Below are 26893 nucleotides of genomic sequence, written 5' to 3'. Positions count from 1 at the left end.
ATAAGTTCTGGTGTTAAACTGAAGCTTCCTGCTGTTTTTACACCTGAGAGAAAAGTGACTACAAGCAGATCCAGTTTGTGTGAACACGTTAATAAGAGTTTATGTAAAACATCCACAGACTCACACAGAACACGTGATCGTTTCTAGACTTTATTAACCTGAGCGTGGACATAGACACAACTTTATAAAACGAATATCACATTTATTACAAAGATGCACAGTAACACACGTGGTAGCAGTTTCATTACACAATTCAGCACTGCATAAAAAGTACATTAAAAACATCGGCTTATCAGAACATGAACAGCGTCATATAAATATACATTCGATATCCTGTACATGCATATCAGAAACTTCCTGTCTGCTTCCGCTCGCTAAAATTCTGACATGAAACACTTCCTGTATTTGTTCCCACGTGATTAAAATATTTACAAAAAAATCTATTAAATACATCATCTGAAAAAAGAATCATGCGTTAGTGATCATCAGCATCAGAACGTTGTAAACAGTGAGAAGATATCGACGACATGCAGGATGAACCAAAGTCATTGGAAATACGAGGGGGTCAAAAAGGGGCCCCGAGTGTTTCAGAGCCGGAGGAGTTCACGCTCACATCTGACCTCTGCTGCTGCTCACACCTCAGTCCGCCCATCACATCGACACAGTGGAGCTTTAAACCTGCCTCCAGGACCACAGGGGATCAAAACCTTCCCCGGGGCCGGAGGAGGTGAAGACACTGCTCTGTTCAGCTCGTCTGATCTGCTGCCGGAAAAAACCATCCATACAACGACAGGAGAGGATTCAATCACAGATACACTTCAGCTGAGAGAGGAGGTAACACCGAGGGGCGGCCTGCATCACATGGTCTCAGTCACAAGACGCACACACACACACACACACACATGCAAAAAGCCAAAAAAACAACCTACGTCCTGATGAATCAAATATTTTGCCTTTCCTGCCTCGTTGGCTGACACCTGCCCTCACTTCACACCTGAGCGTTACACACCGTCACCAAAGATCTGCGCTGCGAAGCTTTGACACAGAAAAATCACGTCTGATGGATTCACACTGGAAACAGGCCGAGCTATCTTCTTATTTTAATACAGAGACTGGGAGGTTTTCAGTGTTTTGGTTTTTTTTTTTTTTCTTCACAGCGGACACACACTTTTCGTTCTGGTTTGTTTGTCGTTAAGGAGAGGACAGGTTTCGTTGAGCTATGGTACAAGCGTGCGGGGCTCTCGTCTGCACGGCGTCTCACTCCGGTGCCGGGTTGATGGGCGGGAGATTCCGCTGCTTAAAGTACTGAGTGACCTGCTGAGGCAGCTCAGCCAGAACCGACTTGGCCAGAGTCTCCTTGGGGGCCTGGGCGAGAGCGAGAGAGTGGGAGAGAGAGAGATGTAGGGAGAGACAAACAAAAACAAGACACCATTTTTATTTAAACTGGTTCTGACTATAGTGGTAACACAACTTTCTAACTGATATAAGCTCATAAATTCTATCACAACTGGAATAACCGGAGCACATATTTCCCAACAGTTCCCAAGTCTCAGTGAAATCTGTGCGGTTCTTTCATACAAACAACAAATAAACTCACGAACAGACACGAGGGAAAATAAAACTAATTAATCGACAATATGTGGTAAAAGTTGAGCTGCCAACACTTTCATGTTTGTCTCATTAAGACGCTTCCTCAGTCTGAGCTTCTCTCTCTCCCTCTTTGCTCTGGTGTCTCTCGCCCTCCCACCAACAAACTGGGCTGAAGCCAGAAAACACTGACTGTTCCGCCCACAACAAAGGAAGTGAGCTCGCCCACTACCAACACACGCACACACACACACACACTAACCTGTGTGCTATTCTTCATAACATAATGTAGTAAAACTCATTAACATGAACACAACCAGTTTATTTATGCTTCATCAACAGAACACATGCAGGCAGCTACCCTCATCCACCAGGACGTGTGTGTGTGTGTGTGTGTGTGTGTGTGTGTGTGTGTGTGTGTGTGTGTGGCTGCAGGTTTCCATTTGATAAAACACACACTCATGCAGAATGACATCATGTTGTTGTCAAAATATTGTCACGTAATTCACCATAACCTCAGAAATAAATGGAAATTAACTAATTTTCTTCAACCAGAATGTTTTTGATAAAATGTTGAAGGTCGCTGAAGTAAAGAAACTTATAGTAGTGAACTAATAGAAACGTTAACGGAGCCTGGACACGTTGTTCAGCAGCTTCACTAACACAGCGAAGACATTCATTAAATTCTTCCGTCTGGAAGCTTCTTACACTCGTCTGCTCGTAACTTCTGCCACTTTTTCACTTCGACATGTTCAAGCTCCTGGAAGTTTTTCTACAACAGCAGATTTCCTCTCACTCCACAGGTTTTCAGTGATTTCAGTCAGGGTTCCAGATCAGATATGCATAATTTTTTTTTTTGTTGAGTAACCTCAACGTCAAAACGTTCCGGTTATAGAATTAAAAATGACAGAAGTGAATTAGCAGCAGCAGATAATGTTGAGCAGGATGAGTTTCAGGGCTTGAAATTGGTTTTGAAGCTGCCCATTCCTTAGCTTAGCTCAATAACAACCAGTGAACCATTCATCCCATAGTTTTCATCCTTTGACTCATACTCACATTACGGAAATCCCTGAACGGGACAAACTGCACAATGTCCCGAACGGCCTCCTCTCCGGAGTTGGACCTCAACACGCTGGCGTCTCCGTCCAGAAACTCCATGGCAGCAAAGTCTGCGTTGCCCACGCCGATTATGATAATGGACATGGGTAGTTTAGACGCCTGCACGATGGCGTGACGGGTCTCGTCCATATCGCTGATGACGCCATCTGTGATTATGAGGAGAGTGAAGTACTGCTGCAGGGAGGGAAGAGAGAGGATGGAGGCGAGATGAAGAGGACAGACAAGAGAAGACAGAAAAAAGGGTTAAAGAGTTTGGAAATGCAAGAATACGCACAGACAAACAAGACGCGTCCCTCAGACCACACAAACCTACACGTCTCTGTCGCTCTAATAGAAAAGGAGGTTGTTTGATAATCTGCTCCAAACTGTGCAAACTCATATGTCCGCCCATTAATATGTTAATGAGAGTGTTGATCTGCCCCTTTAAACGGATCCACCACTAAATATAATGAGTTCTTCTCATCGTGCTTTCACCAAGTTTGGTGTAAATTGGTTCAAACAAACAAACAAATCCACAAACACACACAAAGGAAACACAACAAACACACACAACGATCAGTTCTGCAAACTAGAATCTGAATGGTTTTCCTATGAAACGACAAGATGAAGTCACACACCGACTTCACTTCAAAACTTTCTTCAAAAATTCCACTTCCATGATGCACACACACACACAGACACACACAGACACACACACGCGCGCGCGCGCGCGCACACACACACACACAGAGAGGGCTCTGAAGCCTGTCTCTTTAATGTGCTAACAGCAGCGCTCATTAGAGAATCATTATCACACAGACAGGGTCGCTCACACACTGGGACTCGCATAGACTGCACCGGCCACAGCCTGTGTGTGTGTGTGTGTGTGTGTGTGTGTGTGTGTGTGTATGTGAGCGAGCAGCAGGAGTGTGTTCCTACATGGTCACACAGTTTGCAGTTGTAGGTTCTCTCATTATCAGGAGCAAGAACAGGAACACTGAGGAAGAGCAGCTGCTGATTTGTGTGCGGCCTGTTACACACCCACCCACAACACACACACACACACACACACACACACACACACACACACACACACACACACACACACACACACACACACAGTGCCAGTATGTGGTCCACACACTCCTCTGCTGTGCCTGTCACATCTGATTGTGTGTTAACTCCTTGCTAAGGTCCACCCCTGTTTGAACTCACAATAATCTAAAACAAGAAAAGGGTCTGTAATCATTTCCTTACTGATTCAACGGGATTTTGGAACAAGACACAGACGAGTTCGAGCCTTTGTGCGTTCGGCTCCTGTATTTGTTCTCCACAGGGTGACAGGGTACAATTATGGACAAAAAGCCCCGTGGGAGCATAATGATACCCGGCTCCCCAGCTCTCTTCACATTTAGGCAGGAGCCACTGGATGTGTACAAGAGAGGGACATGTAGAGTTTGTTGGAAGCTCGTAGACTCAAACCTGCGAGAGTCACATGGGTGCATTTCTTTTAATGACTGACCACGGTGGGAACATCGTGCTGAGCTCTACACGCAACATGACTCCTAACTCCAGACTCCCACGGCTCTTTGTCAACTCTGATGTCAGCAGAATGTGCAAGACCCCGGTTTGTGCCCACTGTTGTTGTCACTGCGGTGAAGTCACAAACACGAGCCCGAGGACACAAACAGCAGAAACTGAAACACACTGAAGCACGGGAACCTCCTCCGGCTTCACAGGAACCAAAGAGCCTTCTCTTTATTGAGAAATGAGAATATTATCTCTTGTTATTATTGAAACAGACACATGACTCTGATGACATGATTCTGCCGCTGCCCTCGGGGGGGACTCACAGGGGTTTCAGCCTTCGTCAGTGCGAACCACTGCTGCCTCACGGTAGCTAAGTCCCTGGCTAACAGAAGCTAACTGGCAGGTTTAGAAGCTCGGGTGGCAGCGGTGATCAGAATAGACTCTAAACAGCCAAGCTCAATAAGGCTCGGTAAGGTAAAACATTATCTTACTCAAATAGCAAAAGGAAATGTTGGAAACTTTTAAAATCAAATTCTGTAAAACTGAAAATTTGAAATTTGGGAAATCAGACGTCGCCATCGTCCCGGCTTTGGAATTGAACCAATCATCCCCTTGAGTACACGAGACATCAGACATGAACCCTCTTGTACAAGCTGCATTCACAGTTTGTAAAAGTGCTGCAATGCCACCTCCGCCCTGATGGGAGCAGTGTGACGTAATCACATATCACCTGACACTATGACGGACTGTATAAAAAGATGTTCTCACATGAACGAGACTGAACCACAGCTCCCCCCCCACCCCAAGAAAATCTCCCTGGCTGTGAGACAGAACCTCAGACTTGCCCTTAATTTGGATTTTAGGCGTTAATGCTTAAAATACATAATCCAGTGGTTCACCAGCTGGAAGTAAACTAAGCTGCAATTCATTGGTTGAGATCCAACAGGCTCAGCTGGGATTGGTTCCTTGTCATGTAACATGTGTAGCGTACAGTGGTGGCTAAAGATGGGATGTATATGTGGAAAGTAGTTTCAGAAGCATAAGTCAAAGCTTCGCCTCCAGCATTCAAATGAGAAACTGAGATGGACGTTCAAAAACGTGTGAAGTTCCCGGTGAGTGTCTCAGCTGCAAAGTGGTGTGAGGACAGAAGACGTGACACAGGAGTTGTCACTCCAGTCTGTCACCCTGTGGTCAACATGGCTGCCGTCCGAGCCAACAGACTGTCGACCACGAAGCTGCTGAAATGAGTCCAAACACCCTCCTCACACGCAGTCAGCCTTCCTGCTCATCCCTTCATCCGCCTGTTCGTCATTTGATCCATTACAGGTTTGTCACTGCCCCTTCCTGCCTGTGTATCTGCTACCGACCCCCCCACGACTAAAAATAAAGATGGACGACGCATCTACACTTCCTCCAACTGTAATAAAATGAAGCCAAAATACAGGTGCTGCCATCTTGTGCTGGCGACGTCAGTTTGAGGCGTGTTGAGGTTCTTGGCGGTACGCACGCTCGACCAATCGCCTGTCAGTCTGAGTTGTCTCCCCTCGTTTTATAATATTTACTATCAAATAACTATCTTTGGAAACGTGTCTTCATCTTTCTAGTCCAATCTTCTAACATGGAGGAGGTAGGTTTATGAGGTCTACAGCCGCCGGACAACAGGAAGCTGCTCCTGTTGTCCGTCTGTATCCAGTCTGTGATCCTGTCTGTGATCCTGTCCTGCTTCCAGAGGCTGTTAATAGAAAACGGTGCCCCCCCCCCCCCCCCCCACTCATGAGACAGAAGAAGCAGTTTGACCAACACATGACCTTTGCTCTTTCACCTCGATTTCTGATCCAATACTGAAAATTGATTTCAGTTTTGGATTCTGCAGCGTTCAGTTCGTTCTTCTCTTGAGCTGCGGCTGCATTTTCTCCGTCTCTCTCTGGAACATGTGGACGGTTACTGCCAAGTGTGTCAACAAAGGAGGGTGTTCAGACAGATAGCAGCAAATAGCCGGCTGTGTTTTGGCACTAATTTGTAATACATGACTCTACTCTGTCTCATCTTTCCGCTTTTAATTATACCAGTTCAAATGAGGAATAATTAAAATGTGGAAAGGCAGATAACCAGGTTAATTATTGTCACTCACCGCTGCTTTCTCCTGTTGAAGGGCCTGGGCGGCAAAACGCGCTACGTGGCTGATGATTGGAGCAAAGTTTGTCGGGCCGTAGAACCGAATGTGAGGGAGACAGGTGGAGTAGGCCTGGGCGATGCCCTCCACACCTAGAGACAGAGAATTTAAACACAGCTTCAATTTAAAGAAGAGAGAGCAGAGGAAAAAATGAACTGCCTATGCATTTTATATTTAAATGTGTCCCCCCAGGTCCAGTTTCTCTTCAGCATCTCTATGACTCAAATAAACTTAACCCACTGTGCAACTTAAATATAACCCCTAACCAGACTCAGTGTGATATTTGAATGCATATTAACTTTATAAAAATACACACCTTCATAGTTAGAAATATATATTTTCATCAGCTGCTTCTGTTTTGAAGAGGCAGGACTGGATGCGTTTGGTCTTCAGCAGCGAGCTGAGGATCAATGCTCTGGTTTTGAACGACCTCCTGCCTCTGTCACGCTAAAATATGTTGCTCCATTTCATCCTGGCTCTGACAGTTGTGCTCTCAGCAGTTGGTGCCGACGTTGTTTGCATTTGTCAATAAACACATTCGCATTCCGCACATTTCCAATGCTAATGGAAACATTAAAAGATGCAAATGCACCATATTAAAAAATGAGTTCTCACATTGTTGTCCATTACAATAGAGGCAAGAGACTGAGGGGTTATAAATCTGTACAGACTAAACCCGGGCTGAGTCGTGTGCTGAGCTGAATGCAAAGGTCTATATCCTCAACATCAATACTAACATATTAATGTTGAGCACCTTTTCATGTAGCGCAGAAATCACCAGAGTGACAGTTGATCCTGCAGGGACGTGAATATCTGAGCCAAACTGTGTCTGAGACACTTCACTCAAACCACACTTCAACCTCATGGTGGCACTTGAGGAATCTCTTAATCCCTTAGGTTATTACAGATTCATCCTCTGGGAACCATGAGTGTCTAATCCGTCTGGTTGCTGTTTCAGTGGAGACACCACGAATATTTTTACCAAATTTCATTTGTCAAAACATTTCATGAAAAGCCAAACTCTGCTGTTCTGCTTGCATGGACCACGAACTCGTTCCTTCCCAGAGTTGTACTCTAGTAAATAAATATGAATAAACTCGCACCGGTCGGAATGAAAAGGGGAAATTGTTTGTGCACTTGTGTTCATTCTGCGATCTTCAGCAGAAAGTGTAGGTGAAGTGTGAATGTGTTATTAACTCAGACGCCTGCTGCTGTCACAAGACCTGAAGACGGCTTTTAATTCAACTGTGTGTCCGACCGTCTTTTTAAACTGAAAAATACTTTAACAGGAGCCGGTCAATATTTTTTACATACAATATTACAGGAAACAAACATTTTACATCTTCGTAGGCCAAGAAACGTCTCAGCAAATCATATCTGCTCATGCTGCTCGCAGGCAGAGCACGTGGGTATAAAAGCCAGAAAGAGGACGACAACCTTTAAGTCGAGTTGAGCGACAGCTGATGAGTGGAACAGTTGTAAACAATGAGTCAGCGTGTGTGTGTGTGAGCTCGGTCTTGTTAATGGAGAAGTCAAATTTGTTCACAGGGATGTTTAAAATGAACCGTTCACCAACAGTAGTAATTTGACAGATTGATAGAAACACTTCAACGGTTAAATCTCAGACGTGTGGAGACACTAAGTTTCTTTCGGCACCATGTATTATTACGTCACAAGTTATATTTAAGACTTTTTGGGTGAAAACATAATCAGTACGTGGACACGCTGTGGACGGGTCGTCACTTGTGTTTCTCACTTGTGCATCTCACCTGAGCAGAAAGGGTTCGTGGGGTTGAAGTTGATGGCGAATTCGTGCGACACCTAAGGAGACGACAAACAGACAATAAACGTGATATTCGTCCTTCACTCCGCAGTAAAAATACTGATGAGAAATACAGTCCGTTTTTCTCCCACACCTTCTCCCTCCCACCCTCTCTCTCCGTGCACTACTCTCTCTCTCTCCTTTGTCCTTTTCATCAGCTCAGTGCCATGGCAACACAGATGGGTTGACAGTTGCGTAATCATGTGAATATGCATGAAAATGCTGTTTTCTGTCTGTGTGTTTATAGAAATGTAAGTTTGCATATGACCCCCCCCCCCTTCTTTCACTCTCTCTGCACACACACTCACTCACACACACCAAGAAATCAGCAACAAACACACGTTTACCTTCCAGTCTGGTGGGAGTTGAGCTCCAAATCCCAGAGCAGGAAACATTTTGTCGCTGCGGGGGAAACCATGACATCAGATTGGAACAGCAGTTAAACGTTTTTTATTTTTCAGCCACATTCAACAAGCTGGATTTTCGACAGCAGAGGAAAATCCCATTACCTCGTCCACAAAGACACACACAGACATTTGCAGAGAAACAAGCAGAGGTGGCAGAAAAACTGTCAATAAGGAAAGAGGTTTACCTGAAGGGCAGGATACACACACACACACACACACACACACACACACACACACATATATATATATATATATATATAATTATCTTTAAAACTATGTACAAATGCATGGAAGTATTTGCTGCCATGCCAGAAAAAGAAAAAACGGATCAGTATCACGTTATATAAGTTATAAATTCATTGTTATAACATGTTTTTCATATATTTTCAATGTATAAACACGCAGAGCAGATGTGTGCACCATGTCTGTGACTGTCATTCCAAAGCACTGCACAGTGGGGCTCAGGTAGGCGATGGGATTAAGATGGATATTAAGGAACTGATAAACCTGTTAGACGCTTTCTGTGAACCCCAGTGTGACGTGCAGGGAAATCTCTTCTACTTCACTTTTACATTAAATAAACTGAGCCGTCGTTTTGTGTTTGCAGAGACAACAGATCCAAGTCTTCACGCAAAAACATCATACTCACGTGTCATAGTCCTGTATGATTTGTCCCACAGCTAAAATGGCAGCGAGATACTCGTTGCTGCCCAGTGGGTTGATGTAATGGAGGGAGGAGGGCTCTCGGGGGTTCCCATTGGATGCTGTGAAGTCAATACCCACCTATCGAAATAGAGAAATAACGACTCAGTTGAGGTCATCCTCTAAGAAACCTGTAGTGTAGTGATGAGTTTCATGGTCTCAACATACTGTGACTGTTCTCATGACATAAAAGGAAATTGTAAAAATCCAGTTTTATTGTATTTCCTCTGATTTCCTCTGAGAGGAACTGGTCAGAAAGTATAATGATTGTTCTGCCATCTACAAAAGTTGCACAGGTTTTCAGTTCAGTTCTGCGAAGTTAAAAAGCTGAAAGTCAGAGTGAGCTCCTCTTCTCCCCAGAAAACACGTCATGTTTGTTCCAGAATTACAAACTGAACGTCAATTTTTTTTTTATCTGAAGCAGCCCGAGCTCGATGCGGTTAACGTGCGCCGATTTCCCCGATTACAGACACGTGCAGAGTAAAAAATTCTCAATAACCTGTGCAGAAACGACATTCTACTTTTATTTCAAACACACCTTGATAACTCAGAAGATAATAAAAACATGAAAGTCGATATTTTCTATAAAACTGACTGAAAACAACCAGAAGACGATTCTTCATTTGTTCCATTAAAAACAATTTAAAGTGAAGGTCTGAAGGAAACAATAAAGAAAATGGAGCTGCAGTTACTGGACCGTCTCGTTATCTCGGAGTAAGAACGTCAACAGTACGGTTCTGAAAAGATCTGTTGCTTTTCAACTTCATACGACTCATTCTTCATTCTGTTAATCCCCACAATGCAAGCTGTTGCTTTTAGTAAAACAAACAACTATGGCTACGTAAACAGAAAATGGCTGTCAGTTTGTCTGAGCAGTTTCTCTGACTCGTTAAACTCATTCAAATCTTCTGATTTGCTTAAAACTAGGGTGAAAAAAAAAAGCTTTTAATCCGAGGACAGATGAATAAATACTGAACTGCAGCCGTGTCTGAAAAAGAAAAATGAAAAGTCCCTGAATTCACACAAAGGCATATTTTTAACACAGATGACCACAGGGTGACACTGTGAGAACATACACAAAGACACATGCGGAGACACACAGCCGAACATTATGAGATTAAAAGTGACAAGCTTTCCCTCAGGCGTCCAAAAGGCAGTCCCCCCCCCCCCCCCCACGCCTTCCATCAGCTTAAAGATTTTCTCAACCATCTCCCTCTTTGAGTAATTTGTTTGTCTGGAGCTGCTGAGTTTGATAAAATAACAATGTCCTGCTTCGGTACGGACAACAGAAGAAGAAGAACAACAAAATGGAGAAGTGGTGGATGTGTGAGTGCAAGAGAGAAAATTGGGCAAATGAGGTGAAGAATGGGAGGGAGGAGAGATGGGGGAGAATAAAGAGCAGCAGGAGTGACGGACACACAGATGAAGGGTGACAGAATTAGGGTGCTGCTGTGTACTTTGCAAATGTGTTGGCGTGTGCTGTTGGTTCCTGGAACATACGTGTGATGTTGCACACAACTCAGCTCATTTAAACTGTCGGAGATATTTCACGTGTCATTCTGTTTACATTGTGTATATAAGTGCTGTTTCTCCTCATGGTTAAATTACACACGTTCACTTAGCTACACCTTTTTTCTTTTAACGTCCGTGTGACCAGAAGAGTTTCCATCGAGATGCTGGGCTCTAAAGTTGTGACCGAGCTTCCTCTCAAACACTCGTGCTAACCACAACTTCCTTTCCCAGAGACAGGTTATACTGAATATTGAACAAAGCCCAAGATGCATTTTAAGCGTGTTCACAGTCGAGTTAATCTCAGAGCAAAGAGGCGCTCAGCTCTGAACAGCGCCCCGAGGCCTGTTTCCAGAAACCAGGCGGACTGGCATCGCTTCTACAGGTGTCAACTGAGACCAGAGGAACAGAGATGTAATCTCACGTCTTTATACTGTCTGTCCTCTTCGGTCTGATGATACTGATGGACTTTACAACTCATGTAAAGGAGCAAACGCATTTTTCATCCTTAGCTCCTGAATACATTTTTCATTTTAACCAAAAATATAAAGAAAGAAAAACAGAGCAGTTAGTTTTTTTTACACATCACTTTGAGTAACGATGGGAAAGGTGAACAAGTGAAAATACAGCAAAATCTACGGGAATCACACGTAATGAAACCAATGCATTCAAATCACACAGCTGCAACCTTCATCTGTGCTTACATGTATATGTACAAGTGTATTCCCCCCCCATTGTATATATAAGTGATAGCATCATGGTGCGTTTCCTTCGGCGCCCTCCTCAGTGACATTATCAGTTTGATGGCTGTGAATTCGAAGACGTAGCGGACGACACTGTTCTGTCTCCAACTTATTCCTCAACTCAAGCTTCTACTAATGACTGACACACGCAGATGAAATGCAATATGATAAAGACAATTTCAACAAGCACAAAAGAAAAAAATAAATGAATGTGGAGCGACAGAGCAGCATCACATCACTGTTTATGTCACAACGGCAACGTGGCAGAAAAACATCTGTGACTGCAGCACGTTGGAGGATTTCCACTTCGGCAAAATGACTAAAATAACAAACAGCTCTCACGCCAGGACCCTCAGAGTCACAGCCAGAGAGACGTGTCAGAATCAGGGTGCTGGTGTGCAGCTGGACGCAAAAACACAGGAGCGAGATCAGTGGTAAAACAAAAGGTGTCTTTTAATTAAAGGTTCAAAGTCCAAAGATTAAAAAAAAACCACAGGAAACTGGAGGAAGAGGAAAAACTCACGAGCGATGGACGTGTGGAAGAATGACGACGAAGTGACAAGAACAAAGGGAAACACAGAGACTTATATACACAGAGGGGGGGAGGGGCAGGATAATAGAACACAGGTGAAACACATGAGGAACAGGTGGAGACCATCATCACAGGGGGCGGGAAACAGGACGAAGACAGGAAGTCGAGGCAGAGACACACGAGGAGTAACAACTTCAAAATAAAACAGGAAACACAGAACTCACAATGAAACAACTGAACACAAACCTCAACACAAGGAAGACGGGACGAAGTCCACGAGCAAAACGAAATACTCTGAAGCACTAAAGAGTTCCACAGCCTGGACTCATGACAGGATGGATGGATGGAAGATGGATGGATAGATAGAAGATGGATGAATGGATAGAAGATGGATGAATGGATAGAAGATGGATGAATGGATAGAAGATGGATGGATAGATAGAAGATGGATGAATGGATAGAAGATGGATGGATGGATGGATGGATGGATAGATAGAAGATGGATGAATGGATAGAAGATGGATGAATAGATAGAAGATGGATGAATGGATAGAAGATGGATGAATGGATAGAAGATGGATGAATGGATAGAAGATGGATGGATAGATAGAAGATGGATGAATGGATAGAAGATGGATGGATGGATGGATGGATGGATAGAAGATGGATGGATAGAAGATGGATGAATAGATAGAAGATGGATGAATGGATAGAAGATGGATGAATAGATAGAAGATGGATGAATGGATAGAAGATGGATGAATAGATAGAAGATGGATGAATAGATAGAAGATGGATGAATAGATAGAAGATGGATGGATGGATGGATGGATAGAAGATGGATGAATGGATAGAAGATGGATGAATAGATAGAAGATGGATGAATAGATAGAAGATGGATGGATGGATGGATGGATAGAAGATGGATGAATGGATAGAAGATGGATGAATAGATAGAAGATGGATGAATAGATAGAAGAAGATGGATGAATAGATAGAAGATGGATGAATAGATAGAAGAAGATGGATGAATAGATAGAAGATGGATGAATAGATAGAAGATGGATGGATGGATAGAAGATGGATGGATGGATGGATGGATAGAAGATGGATGGATAGATAGAAGATGGATGAATGGATAGAAGATGGATGAATGGATAGAAGATGGATGGATAGATAGAAGATGGATGAATGGATAGAAGATGGATGGATGGATGGATGGATGGATAGAAGATGGATGAATAGATAGAAGATGGATGAATGGATAGAAGATGGATGAATAGATAGAAGATGGATGAATGGATAGAAGATGGATGAATAGATAGAAGATGGATGAATAGATAGAAGATGGATGAATAGATAGAAGATGGATGGATGGATGGATGGATAGAAGATGGATGAATGGATAGAAGATGGATGAATAGATAGAAGATGGATGAATAGATAGAAGATGGATGGATGGATGGATGGATAGAAGATGGATGAATGGATAGAAGATGGATGAATAGATAGAAGATGGATGAATAGATAGAAGAAGATGGATGAATAGATAGAAGATGGATGAATAGATAGAAGAAGATGGATGAATAGATAGAAGATGGATGAATAGATAGAAGATGGATGGATGGATAGAAGATGGATGGATGGATGGATGGATAGAAGATGGATGAATGGATAGAAGATGGATGAATAGATAGAAGATGGATGAATAGATAGAAGAAGATGGATGAATAGATAGAAGATGGATGAATAGATAGAAGAAGATGGATGAATAGATAGAAGATGGATGAATAGATAGAAGAAGATGGATGTATAGATAGAAGATGGATGGATAGAAGATAGATGATAGAAGATGGATAGAAGATGGATGGATGGATGAATGGATGGATGGATGGATGGATGGATGGATGGATGGATGGATTATTTCCATTTAGTCTTCCCATGATAATTTTTTTATATCTTGTTTCTGTTATTCATTGATCTGTGCAGCCGTTGAATCTGAATGTTTTGTGAAAGGTGTGAATCAGGTCTGATCGGTCGTCTCCTTCATGATCAACTCATAAACTCACCGTCTCTTCTACTACAGGAGACGTGTTGACACACTGCACATCTCTCACTCCCTGTTCTCCTCTCACCAAGATCCCTCACAACCAGTGATGCTGTTATCAAACACAAGATATGAATAACAGCATCATTCAGTGAGTCTTTCACAAACAGCAGTCTGAGGCCGTCTCTCTGTGTTGTAAGTGTGTAACACACAAATGTTCCTCCCTCTCTCTCTCTTCCAGCTTCCACAGCCTCGAGACTTTCTCTTCCTGGAGATTAGGATTAGAGCCAAACTAAGTCTGATTGAACACCGCAGAACAGAACAGCTCTTTCTGCACGCGTGTGCGTCTGTGTGTCTCTGTACACGACTGCTTTGCACCGCGTGTGTGTGTGTGTGTAAAATGCATAATAGTGGCAACGTGCACGTGAGAAGACGAAGTCCCCGACGATCAAGCATCTTTGTGAGATTATGTGAGCTTGAGCGTGTCTAAATCAGTCCGCCTGCACGAGCGGGGAAGGTGCATGTTTGAAGATTCTGCACGTGTGTGCACGCAGAGCGCAGCTTGTTCACAGTATGTGTGATAACATGTTTGTATGGAGGAGATGCTACATTTGGATTTGTGTGTGTCATGTTTCAGGAGTTTGTGCGTAAATCAGTCGTAGTGTGTGAGCAGGAGAGAGAGAGTGTGTAGAGGGACATTATGTCCATGCTCACATGTGTGTATGTAAATAGTTAGTAAGAATAAGAGGAGGTATCTGTGTTAATACTGTATTAGGTGTGTGTGTGTGTGTGTGTGTGTGTGTCAGTGAAAAAGCTGCAGGTCTTTGACAAAAGGCAAAAGATTAGGAGGGAGCAGTGAGGATTTAAGAGTTCCCATTCTGATTTAAATTTTCTCATCTCGTCACCACTAGAAAAAGACAAATGTTCCCATTGCCCTGAAATTCTGCTCATTACAGATAATCCAGTTCCGGAGGAGGAGATGATTCAAACATCTGTTTCTCATCAATAACCACAAGCAGCCATTTCTAAATCCTACAAATTGTTGTATTTCTATATGAACACATTATGTTAAATAATAAATAAATATTTCCACAGCTGTGAGTGTTTCTCCTTCACCTCAGTCGAGAGCGTGCAGGACGTAGAGAGTCCTCACGACTGGAAACTTTGACGCTCGTCACCGCTCTGGTTTGAACTGGTCATCAAGAGCACACTCAGTGGTGAAGACAGATAAGAGAAAGAGGCTTCTCATTTTTAAACAGCACTCGCCGATTTCGTCGGCTGAAATAAAACCTGTAAAACGCTTCTACTTTTAAAATGAGTCCATTGGAAATAAAAAAAGGAAGATAAAGGGAAATGAAGAGCAGTATTTACACCATGAGGACGGACTCCATCGTCTTGACTGACAAATTTAATTACATACATCACACCTGCTCTTGTTCCCTTTCTCTCTTGTTCATATTTTTCTCCCTCACTCGTCCATCATGGTGCCAACTTTGTCATCAACAGCACAAGGCGTCACTATGGCAACAATAACCATGCACTTTGCATTAAAGCGTCATTTCAAACAAGATAAGGTGAAAATAACAGGCTGACACCGAAGGTTGTCACCGCCTGTGTGTGTCCTGACAGACTTCTGTCCCCAGTAGACAAGTAGAACACGTCCCCTGACATATTCAGCATCTCGGCAGAACAAAAGAAATCAGGTCGCCTCCCCACAACAGCTCTTTTGACCGCGACCTTTATAACTGCGAGTTTTACAGTGTTGGTTTGAATGCTTGTGGAAATTATCAGCACGTCAGCAGTGTTTGTACGATTATTACGATTACTCAGTGACTGTGTGTGTGTGTGTGTGTGTGTGTGTGTGTGTGTGTGTGTGTGTGTTTGTGGCTATTGTAAACATGTTTACTTACACACAATAGGTGCAACATCACCAGGGACGGATGAGTTTTCACAAGATTACAAAATGGACTGAGACGCTCCTTTCTCTCTCTCTCTCTCTCTCTCTTCCTTCCTATTTCCACCAGAAGCTCTCTCTATCTCTTTCTTTACCTCCTCTCGTTCTATCCGTGTCTCTCAACATCACACTCTCTTACTATTTTCATCATTTCAAAAGTAATTTTCTTGTATTCGCCTCTTTTTCCCCATTTTCTCTCTGCCCTCCTGTTTTCACAATTCAAGCTCCCGTGAATCGAGGTTCACAAAACCCTATTACTATTATTATCTTTCCGTCTCTCTGACTAACATCTCCTTGTCTCTCGCACTTTCTCTTCCCTGAATGTAAATGATCATCCCGCTGTAACACCGGGAGATGAAAATAGAAGAGCAAAGCACGTGGAAGCGTGTATCTCATGATGTCGTGTCATTTCAGAGGCAGGAGAAAAACACGGGAATGTTAATATAATACTCACAGTAAACATGAGCTGGCATCCTCCCAGTATGTAATCCAGAAAGGTGTAGTCTCTTGTAATCTGGAAGACACAAGAGTCAAAGTAAGAAAACAAGGAAAACAACAATAGCCAGAGAAGCTGAATAAAGGTAAATAAAACATCATGGACTCAGGAATGAAAAACCTCACTGCATCATACTGCTGCTTTCTTTTACTATTATTCTGATAGATTATTCTGTTTGTCACTTAAAAGCTTTTTCACAAACTGATTCCAACAGCACAGACAACAACCCACGGAAACTTAACACAATAGAATAAAAGATTTTCGTTTGTTTTAAACTGACGGACCAGGTTTTTCGGATACAAGGAACCACGGATGAAGCTCCACTTATTATCTTGTTTGAACACAATCTCCACTCCAATTACAATGAATATTTAGCACGGATTTTACCGTCATTAGTCTAATCCCTGCCGGCAGCCAACAAATATAATTACTGCATTAGCAGTTTTGTGCATGTGCTGTATGTTAGTGTGTGTGTGTGTGTGTACGTCTGTACAATGGTTTCATGGTTCGTGGTTTTGCATCATGAAAAAATAAGGATGGAGGAAAAGAATCAATTATGAAAGCTTGTCATCACACACACGCAGCTTTAATGTCGTTCCAACAGGCATCTAAAGACTCAGGATTCCAGCTCCGTGTGTCGTCTGTGGGGCTCAGAGCTGCCGCGCTAATTAGTGATTCAGAAGAAGTTATGAACGCTCAGTTAGAAGTGTGTCAGCTGATCGAACCCAAACCGGCATCATCAAAAGTTTCATTGTGCGTGAGTGTGAGATGGATTATTGTGAAGAGAAGCTGAAGGAATTATCTGACTTTAGTGGGTTAGTTTGTGTTTGTGCAGCTTTAAATCTCCTTTAGCTTGTTTTCTGTTTTGAAGCCTGGAGTTTCGGTATTTTCCTTCAGCGCCATCTTCGAAGTAACCGTATTTGAAAGGGTGGAGCCTGACTGCACACCCTCCCACACCTGCAACCATTGTACGGTATAAGCTGTCAATCACACGCTAGCCACACCCCAATGCCTGAGCTGCTTCGTCGTATATTTGACTCTGTATTGAAGAAGATGAGACCAAAAACTCCTCTTGAGCACTTGATGACTTTTAAATCTGTTTTTTAAAGCATTTTCCCCCCAAAAAATCTTATTATAGAGGAATCACTCAAGCAAAGCAAATAAAATCAGGAAATGTTCCAGTGCGACACAGATGTGAATGGCTCCATCCGTCCGTCTTTCCTCACCTTACACGACTTGACAATGATGATTCCAGAGTTCTTATAATTCTTCTTCTTCTTCTGTTTCTTGGCGTTGATGCAGTCAAACTCCACCTGCAGGGACAGATCGACAGTGGGAGGGAAGAGAGAGATGAGGAGTGTTAAACGGAGGGAGGGAGAGAGGGGAAAGGAAGAGATGACGGCAGAGCTGGAAAGAGGAGCTGGGAGGACATGAAGAGTCGACGGAGAGACTCTGATCTGCCTGTCGTCCTCACGCCGCCCACAGTAACTTAGATGGTCAAACTATTGTTTATGAAAAACACTGAATTAATTCCATGTGATGAGGATGAAAGACAAATCTATGAAGCTGTTTGTCCAACAAATACACAATTTTATAACATTGTGTTTCATCAATACAGATATTTGACACACACACACACACACAGACACACACACACACACACACACACACACACAGACAGACTCACATGCCTTAAGTCAGTCCCTGAGTCATATGACAGGTAGCTCTAAATGCCTCGCGGTGTTCCCGGCGCTCAGCTAAAGGCTGTTTTACATCTCAAAAGCACCTCTCATTTTTCCTCATCCCTCTTTTTCACACTGTCTCTTGCCCCATCTCTCCATCCTGCATCTGAATTTTTATTTTCCGCTTGTTATTTTTGTGTCACCCCTCACATCATTACCACACACATGCCTTCGCACACGCACACATGCAGTTTCACGAACGAACACGCGCGCAGATGCACATGTCAGGGAACACACACACACACACACACACACACGCGCGGAGCAGCTAATGAATAAACTGTGTTCTGATCCGTGCATCTTTATATTTTTAGCAGAAAAGAATGAATCTCATCAGTGTTCAGTCGCTGGCAGCACAGGCCTCAGCCTCAGTCGGTCAGCGGAGGACACAATGTGTGAAAAACTGCAAATCTGTGCATTGTTATTCCATCTTCATTGTGTGTGAATGTATTTAAACTGTAAATTAGCCAGTGGTCAATTCAGTAAATCTAAAACAGACAGAACAAAGCTGATGTCAGAGCTCGGCTCTGTTATTTTCTCTGTGATTTTGTGCAACATCAGATTCCTGTTGTTTTGGATCTTTAAAACAAATTTGAGACATTTCAAATCACGCGGTCACCGTCTGCTGCAAAGGGATTCAGCAGCTTTGGAGTAAATTATCAGCACAGTGGGACGGAAATGTTCATTATACACCAGAGGAAAAAAAAACAACTTTGATGGTCATAGATCATCAACACAAGTGGGGACCACTGGGGCCTGATGGTGGTTTACGTCTCGGGGTTCAATGGGATTTGTCAGGAGGGGACACTCTGAAGTGTTTTAGGAATTCTCAAATTCAGCGATTTAATTTCTTCGACATCTCAGCTTTGCCTGAACTGAATGTTAACATGTTAACGTGCTGACGCTAGAGACATTCACGTACATCGGTCACGTGTGTCGCTGTAAACAGGAAGCAGAGTCTACTCTGCAGTCGGTTGCTTGATTAGAAGGAGGAACAACAGTGAGAGCAGGGATTTATTTTATCGGACCGTAACAATATGAATTAACGCGAAACGTGTTTTACCTCCACTGAGTTCACGGCTTCAGCCATCTTGGAAACCGTAGTTTGAAACTCTCCGATGAAGTCATGGCCTCCATCATTGTCGTAGTCATAACACAGAACCTGTTGTTGAGTAGAACACATCACATCACATCATTATCTTATCGTATCGTATTTGTTTTCGATGATTTGGCCAACGTGTACGTCTTTCCTTTTTGGTTTTTGGTTAAATCATTTAACTTGATTAAATGATTTAAAACTAAACAGTGTCTGTCCTTCTCTCCTCTTGTCAATGTGCTACTTCTGATAAAAGAAGACAATCAACCAGTGTTGTCATCACTAACCTTGATGTTTCTATCCACATCTCCATTGCAGAGAGAGATGAGCGGCACAGTGAACGATTTCCACGACGGGTCTAAAGTGTTCTTTATGACCTGAAGTCACAGACACAGAAACAGGCAAGTTATCATTAGATTACTCTGCAGCATATAGACTTTATGATGCAGCTGCAGCCGCAGTCGGATTACCTCAGCATCAGCAATCACACACTTACTGTTGCAGTGTGTGACCTTGTGTGAGACGAGGTTTAACAATCACAGCTCATGACACATGAAGTTGCGCCACCCGTGACTCACCTCCGTCCTGTGCACCAGCATCCATTTACCGTCTTCCCCTTGTTTGTGAAACTCCAAGTAAGGGTCCGACTTCCCGAAGAAGTCCTGAATGAAACGGAGACAGATTGTTGTGAAGTCGTTTTGTAAGAAGTGAGAAGTGGAAGGGGTCGGCCGAGGCAAACTTCCTACCTTCTTATCCAGTTTACGCCCACTCAGGGTCAGAGTGATGATTCTGTTGTCAGACAGCTCCTGAGCTGTTATCTGAAGAAGGAGTCACAGCAGAAATACTGTTTACTCTCACATCAACATCTGCAGCAACAACAACAACAGTCACAGCAGCCGCCTCGACAACATCATTACTCCACGATGCCACAATAAGAAACGACAGTGACAACATCCACGTGGTTAAAAAATGGCTCCGTGTGATGATGCGGTACAGGATGTGTTACATCTGTCACCAGGACAAACAGAAAGAAGAGCAGAACTGGTGCTTACTGTAATGGATCCTTTGCCAGCTGGCTTCCCATTGGCTAGGATCAATGGTCTGTGGAGCTTTTTATTGGACACAATCTGGAGAGAACCAAAGAGAATAAAGCAAAAAGAAAATGTGGGTTTGAACGACGGAAAGTCTTGGTTTCAAGGAATTGTTCTTAAAAATCTAGTTTGAATCCAATTCCCTGAATCGAGTATCTCTTAGAAACGTTGACTCAGTCGTCGTATTTAAAACAGAAACAACTTTGGACTGAAAAGGAGGAATCGGGTCGTACCACCCCGAGTGTGCAAATGAACTCTCCGAGGAAGTCGTGTTCGTAGAGCTGAGAGGCGCACTTGTCTTCATCGAACATGGCAAAGCGAAGCTTCTGGATCTCCTCAAAGTGGTAGTCCACCTGGAACTTTACTCCGAAGACTGGATTCAAGTTGTTCACAGCTGTTTCAGTGCGGCCGAGCTAAACGACAGAACACAAGCAGAGAGAGAGAGAGAGAGAGAGAGAGAGAGAGAGAGAGAGAGAGAGAGACCCTGAATACGATTAAAGGTTAATCAGGTTTTAAAAACTCAATTTATCAAATAAATCAAATGTAATAATATCAGCCTCAGATTACTGTTAAATAGCTGCATTTTAATAATTCTTTGCTAATTAGCAAATGTTGGAGTGTTCTATGAAGTTAATGAAGTTAATAAAGTATCATCTTAAAATGAAAAGCAAAATGATGAATCCCACAGAATAATCACAAAATGTAATAATATTTTTTTTATTCAAATATCGTCCATGTATTTGTAGATGTCGTTAAAGAACGGAGAAGTGAGACGTTGTGAACTGACTTCAGAGATAAAGGCTTTAACTTCCACCTGCTGACGGCGCTTACAGCACTTATCCATTTATCTGACGGATGAGAGCGGAGCACAGGAGAATGGCTGCACTTTGTGGCTTAAAAAACAGAAATTACTGGGGCATCATGGACGTCTGGCAGGCGGCGGCGCGCGTCTCACATTTGTGTCACTGTGGATTTGAACCTGGCTCACCGGGCTGTGGATATGAATCAGACCCTTGTGGCACTTCAGCCCCTCTCTGCCTTCCTCTATTTTTATCTTCAGATAAATGACACGATAAAAAAGAAACCAGCAAAACAGACAATGGAACAACACCAGCGTCTGTCTAAATGCCTTGAGACGTCAGTCAAACATAAAGTTTATCACATGAGCCTCAATAACATTTGTCATTTGTAAACTAAAACCAAAACAACAAGCTCAGAGAAGCTAAAGCGCTTTGTTAGCCTGAAGACAACTTTCATTGAATAGCTTCAATATATTTGTTTTACATATTGAAGCTTCACATGTTGCTCTTTTTTATTCACTGAGGATTTCTGATAATCTTGGTGTATCCAGCAGAGTGAGCGTCTAACAAATATATACTGTGGCTGAGTAAAAAGGAGAAAAGATTATATTTAAATCTTACATTAAATCAATTTATGTTTATTTCTCTATTTCAAATGGTTGAGTTCAGCGTCGCCTCTGTTTGTGAGAAGACGTCGGGTGACAGGTTACAGGTGTAACGTGTGTGGAGGATTTAGAAAATGTTCATGTTGTGTGATAAGTTGAGGAACAAGCTGAGATCAATGTTTCCTTCAGCTGGTTTGGATTTAAATCATCTTCTTTACTCACAGATTCAGTAACTATCACATCTTACTGGTCTCCTTCGTTCCTTCTTCCATCTTGAGTTTCTCCATCCCTCTCTCTCTCTTGCTAATTTTCCCCCTCACCCTTTTTTTTTTTTTTCTCATCTCCCTCTCTCACACCTCCTCGCTCTCACACTCTCATCCTCTCTCGCTCTCTTTCCCCACCGATGGACCCAGCTGCTTCTCACACCTCTATCTCACAAGACAGACGAAGATAGACAGGAAGTGAGAGGGAGAGAGGGGACGACGGGCGCCAGGAACGAGAGGAACAATCGAAGAGACAGAACAAAGCAAACAGGGGGAGGGGGGATCGCAGAAAGTGAGAACGCTGCGAGTGTGTGTGAGAGAAACTGCGAGCTGTGGACGACTTCCAAGAAAAGGTTCGGGCCTCGTTTCGCCTCCTCCATCGTTCCCTCACTCCAGGAGCTACTGAGCTTTTGTTTTCGCTACCCGTTGCCATGGCAATTTCACATCAGAGCCACATGCCCTGCTGACCGACAGCGAGCTGCAACTCGAGGCTCTCGCCTACACACACACACACACACACACACAAACACACACAGACACACACAGACACACACAGACACACACAGACACATTGGTACACAGGAGCCAGCTCTGCCCTGTTGACCAGCCGTGCGCTAAAGAAAAGCCTCGAGGCAGCAGCCTACACACAAGACAACTTCATCACCACGTTCCTCTTCGGCGTCTTCAAGTCGAAGCTCATGTTTTTGTCTCCGAGACGATGACACGAGACGATGTCGACCACATCACATCACGTAGTGTTCATGGAACGACAGCCACAGGGTTCAGAGAGGAAGCAGGAGACATGAGTGAACAAGGGGAAGTTGAAAATCTATAATCCGGTGAAAATTCTCACATCAGTAGAAGAAAGACTTGTGGAAGCGTACAGCACCGATGATCAGGTCTTCAGTACCAGACTCTGGTTGGACCAACAGTCACAAACATCCCACTGGGCTCGGTGCGGCCGGCCTCGTGCCAGATGGTGGAAACATCGTGAGTTCAGAACATACGCTGCCTTCAAACACAGACAACAAACAAGATCCGCTGATCTCCTCCTGTGCTGGGACAGCCACCGAGGCGACTGCGACCTTGAAAGCACTTCAAACACAATCTTCAGTCCTCTCTTCATATCTTCCTCCCTTTTATCACCGTCTCTCCACCTCTCTGGAGTTACCATACAAACGTGAATCTATCATCTCTCGGTTCGTCCTGCACATTTTCCACCTGTTTGATGAGGAACACGCATTCTTCGCTTCCTGCCCCCCCCCCCCCCCCGTCCATCAGTTCTTCCTCTAACATCCCTCCATCCTTACCTCCACCCAGTTTCCATCCACCTCATGGAAGAGAACACAGAAGGGGTCGGACTTGGAGGCTACATCTCGGTCCAGCAGGCTGGCGGCGGTGACGGACAGCTCCACTCGGGTGACGCAGCGCTGGGGCCCGACACTGCGCATCTGGCCCTCGGTGGCTGAGCCGAGAGTGTAGGCCATGATCTGAACTCACGACTAATCACCCTACAAGAAAAACACCAACAGGAGAATAAGTTGAAGTGTTAAACACACCCACTCGCAGCCCACACTGATGTTTCTTGGCTGAACACAGGCTCTTGAAAGATAAAATAGAAAACTTTGAACATTTGGACTGTTGTATATATATATATATGTGTGTATACACTTATATCCAGGATAACATGCAGTTGATCAGATGTAACTTTAACACTTTACAGGTGTGAGTGTGTGTTGTGTGCCTCTCACACTGACAGTGGATACAAGTATAAATTACTGGAGACATCACTCCTGGAGAGAAAATAAGAAAAGTGGCCGAGGAGACAGATTTATATTTATATTTGACATGAATAAAAGGTTTTTCTAGATTCAAGTTCAATATATTTGGTTGTATTTGTGTTTGTTTCACAATTATTTGAAATAAAGTTTGTCGTTAAACAGCCTCAATTGCAACAGGGGTGTCACTTTTAGATATATAGGCCAATTCATCTGTATCGTGCATTTTGTATTCTCTAATATTGGCCTCCAGAAATCTATTTCTAATAAACACGTCTAATATCAGCACCAACAAATACATAATAATCAATAAATCACAATTACAATACAGCACATGTGGTTTTACAGCCCACAACAGATGAATGAAATAACCACTGAACACACACATGTAGAACACACACACACATGTAGAACACACACAAACACACACACACACACACAGAATCTTAAAAATCATGACACCTCAATCATTGAGTGCAAGACGAGAAGATTTCTCTGTTCGTACATCACATTTGAAATCATTTGTCCACGAGCATTAAGGACAAACATCCACCGGCAGCTTGTGTCCATGAGGGTTTTGTTCTCATGCTAAAACGATGCCGTCTGTTGCTAAGATACTAACGTGTCATAAGCAGCGTGCTCCTCCCGCCCTGCTCCTGTGATGTCACACTGGTCGTGCGGCGGTGCACCGACAATACCGCTAAAATGTTTTCATTCATTCACTCAGCCATTCATTGAATAGTCTGTTGTGACTGTCTGAAAATATTCTCACTCACTCACTCACTCGATCACTCACTCATCCGCTCACTGGACTCATTGACTCTGTGTGTTTACAGATTAGATGAACGATGGCAGTGGATGATAAACTCAGGCTTCAGCAGAGGTTCGAATGTTCAGGATGGAGGAAAAACAATGACAGGTTTAAATATATATATATATATATATATAGATATATATAAAATGAGCCAATAAAGAAAACATTAACAGACACGGTGTTGGGATGCATTGGGGTACATGTGACAGAAGGACTAACACAAACAATGAATGTGATTGAAAAACGATAATGGCCATATTATTTTCATCAACAGCAAAATGACAAAGGTTCAATGTTGATAATGAATTGTGTGAACACAGGGACGAGGTTCAACACGTCGTTGATCAGATTTGTGAAAAATGAGCAGAAAAATCAGTCTTCAAATCTAAATGACATTTATCGCGATAATTATCGTCATCGACTGATTTCACATTTTTTAATTTGGGGAAGAATCTTCACTCATTCACACGCTCGGTGGACGAATCAGAGCCGACGCACGCAGAGAAAGAAAAGATTCAGGTGTTGACGTGGAGGCTGCTGCACCGTGTGCTGCAGATTTAAACAGTGTGTGATGGTACTGACCCTGCTGCTGCTGCACATCCACACCTGAGTCAGCCCCCTGCAGGAGGGCAGGAAACCCCAACACACACTCAACGCAGAGGACAAGTGTGTGTGTGTGTGTGTGTGTGTGTGTGTGTGTGTGTGTGTGTGTGTGTGTGTGTGTGTGTGTGTGAAGTCAATGCAGACAGTCATTAAGTCTAATTACACATCACACTGGTGCCCAGACAGACTGTAAACAGCAATCAATCACACAACATCAATTCAATGTGACACTGATAAAAAAAAAAAGAAGCAGATAAAACTCAATGTTTAACACACAAACAAGAAAACCAGATTCTAACCGAGCCCCTTTAGGAAGCAGCCAGACCCCAGGATCTGCTCCCACCTGTGGAACAAACTGCCTGAGCTCTGCTGAACCTGTCGGAGCTGAAACACGCTGGTTTGCTGCAGCTTTCTCGTAAAAATCACCAACTTATCTCCTCATTGTCTTTTAAAACCAAACATTTTCCTGTCGTCCTGTGTGTTGCTTCCCTGCTCGGCTGCTGTATCTGTCTGTGGTACACACACACATGTACCCTGGGCCGCTGTGACTGTGTTTTAATTTTACTTTACACAGATGTGGACCTCTGTTTCTGCAGCACATTTGAAATTGAGTCCAGAGTTAATATTAACTCAGCTTGTTATTGTCTTTAACGCATTTTCACAGATTTAATCCAGGTCTTAATGTGCCTGGTCTATTGAGTGTCCTTGTATGAACGGTGCAGACACACTTACCTCTGCTGGGCTGCTGTGATTCTATTTACTTGTTGTTTGTATTTGATTTGATTTCAAACAGATGTGGACATTTGTCTCTGCAGTAAAGTTGAATTGAATGAAATTAATTATCTTTGAATTCTCAACTATTGTCCTGCCTCTTAAATAGATGTTTACTGTTTTAACTCGAGGCTTTGCTGCTGAGTTAGTGTCGTGAATCACCTTGAACCACGATATTCTGAGAAAGCTGGACTTCTCTCTCACAGATGTGGATTTGATTCTGCACTGAAGTTGAACTGGATCGAGTTTGCAGCTGTTGGACAGATGTTCGAGCTTCTCCTCTGTCTCTCTCGATCGTCAGACTCAGCACACAGCTCAGGTCAGGATCTCCACGAATCCATCACTGAACAGCGGAATCAAACCCACGTGAGGCTCGTGGAGGATGTAAACACTCACCTCTGCTGTCAAACCAACTTCAGGTTGAAACGAGGAAACAACAGGAAATGAAAAATAAAAAAAAGGAATCCGTCGCTTCGGTTTTCTTCTAAGAGGGAGTGAGAAGTGAAGCAGCCATGTCCGCGGGCGGGAGACACAGTGTCGCGGGTGTGATTCCTCCTCTGCGCGGACTCACACTGTGCCTCGGAGCCGCTGCAGCTCCGAGATCACACAAGCTAACGATGCTAGCCCCGCACCGGAAGTACCGTGAGAGAGCCTACAAAATAAAAGCGTCGAGGGGGTGGGGGCAACTCACTTCCGCCTTTGTGCATTTACTCCAACTTGTCTCAGAGTT

At 43.4% G+C, this 26893-nt stretch overlaps 1 protein-coding gene across 2 annotated transcripts; it reads right to left on the bottom strand.

The window, feature by feature from the left end:
* Window positions 1–137: 137 nt before the first annotated feature.
* cpne2 (copine II) lies at window positions 138–26767 on the bottom strand. Of its 2 annotated transcripts, XM_069528795.1 has the most exons (16): window positions 26560–26761; window positions 23508–23708; window positions 20763–20942; window positions 20491–20565; window positions 20185–20256; window positions 20017–20100; window positions 19726–19815; window positions 19406–19504; window positions 17827–17913; window positions 16559–16618; window positions 9267–9400; window positions 8558–8612; window positions 8158–8209; window positions 6347–6480; window positions 2644–2880; window positions 138–1365 (listed from the first exon to the last, which is right to left on the bottom strand). In XM_069528795.1, exons 2-16 carry the CDS (start codon window positions 23682–23684, stop codon window positions 1258–1260), a joined length of 1644 nt encoding a protein of 547 aa, XP_069384896.1. In that variant the 5' UTR covers window positions 23685–23708; window positions 26560–26761; the 3' UTR covers window positions 138–1257. The 2 variants fall into 2 exon arrangements, with proteins under 2 accessions (XP_069384896.1, XP_069384898.1); XM_069528797.1 differs by lacking the exons at window positions 138–1365; window positions 2644–2880 and adding an exon at window positions 6026–6159 and having other exon boundaries at window positions 26560–26767.
* Between the last annotated feature and the right edge of the window lie 126 nt (window positions 26768–26893).

Source organism: Paralichthys olivaceus, chromosome 7, assembly GCF_024713975.1.
Source record: "Paralichthys olivaceus isolate ysfri-2021 chromosome 7, ASM2471397v2, whole genome shotgun sequence".
Classification (NCBI taxonomy): Eukaryota; Metazoa; Chordata; class Actinopteri; order Pleuronectiformes; family Paralichthyidae; genus Paralichthys; species Paralichthys olivaceus.
The sequence above is the reverse complement of the archived record's forward strand: the minus strand, read 5'-3'. Positions and strand labels throughout refer to the sequence as shown.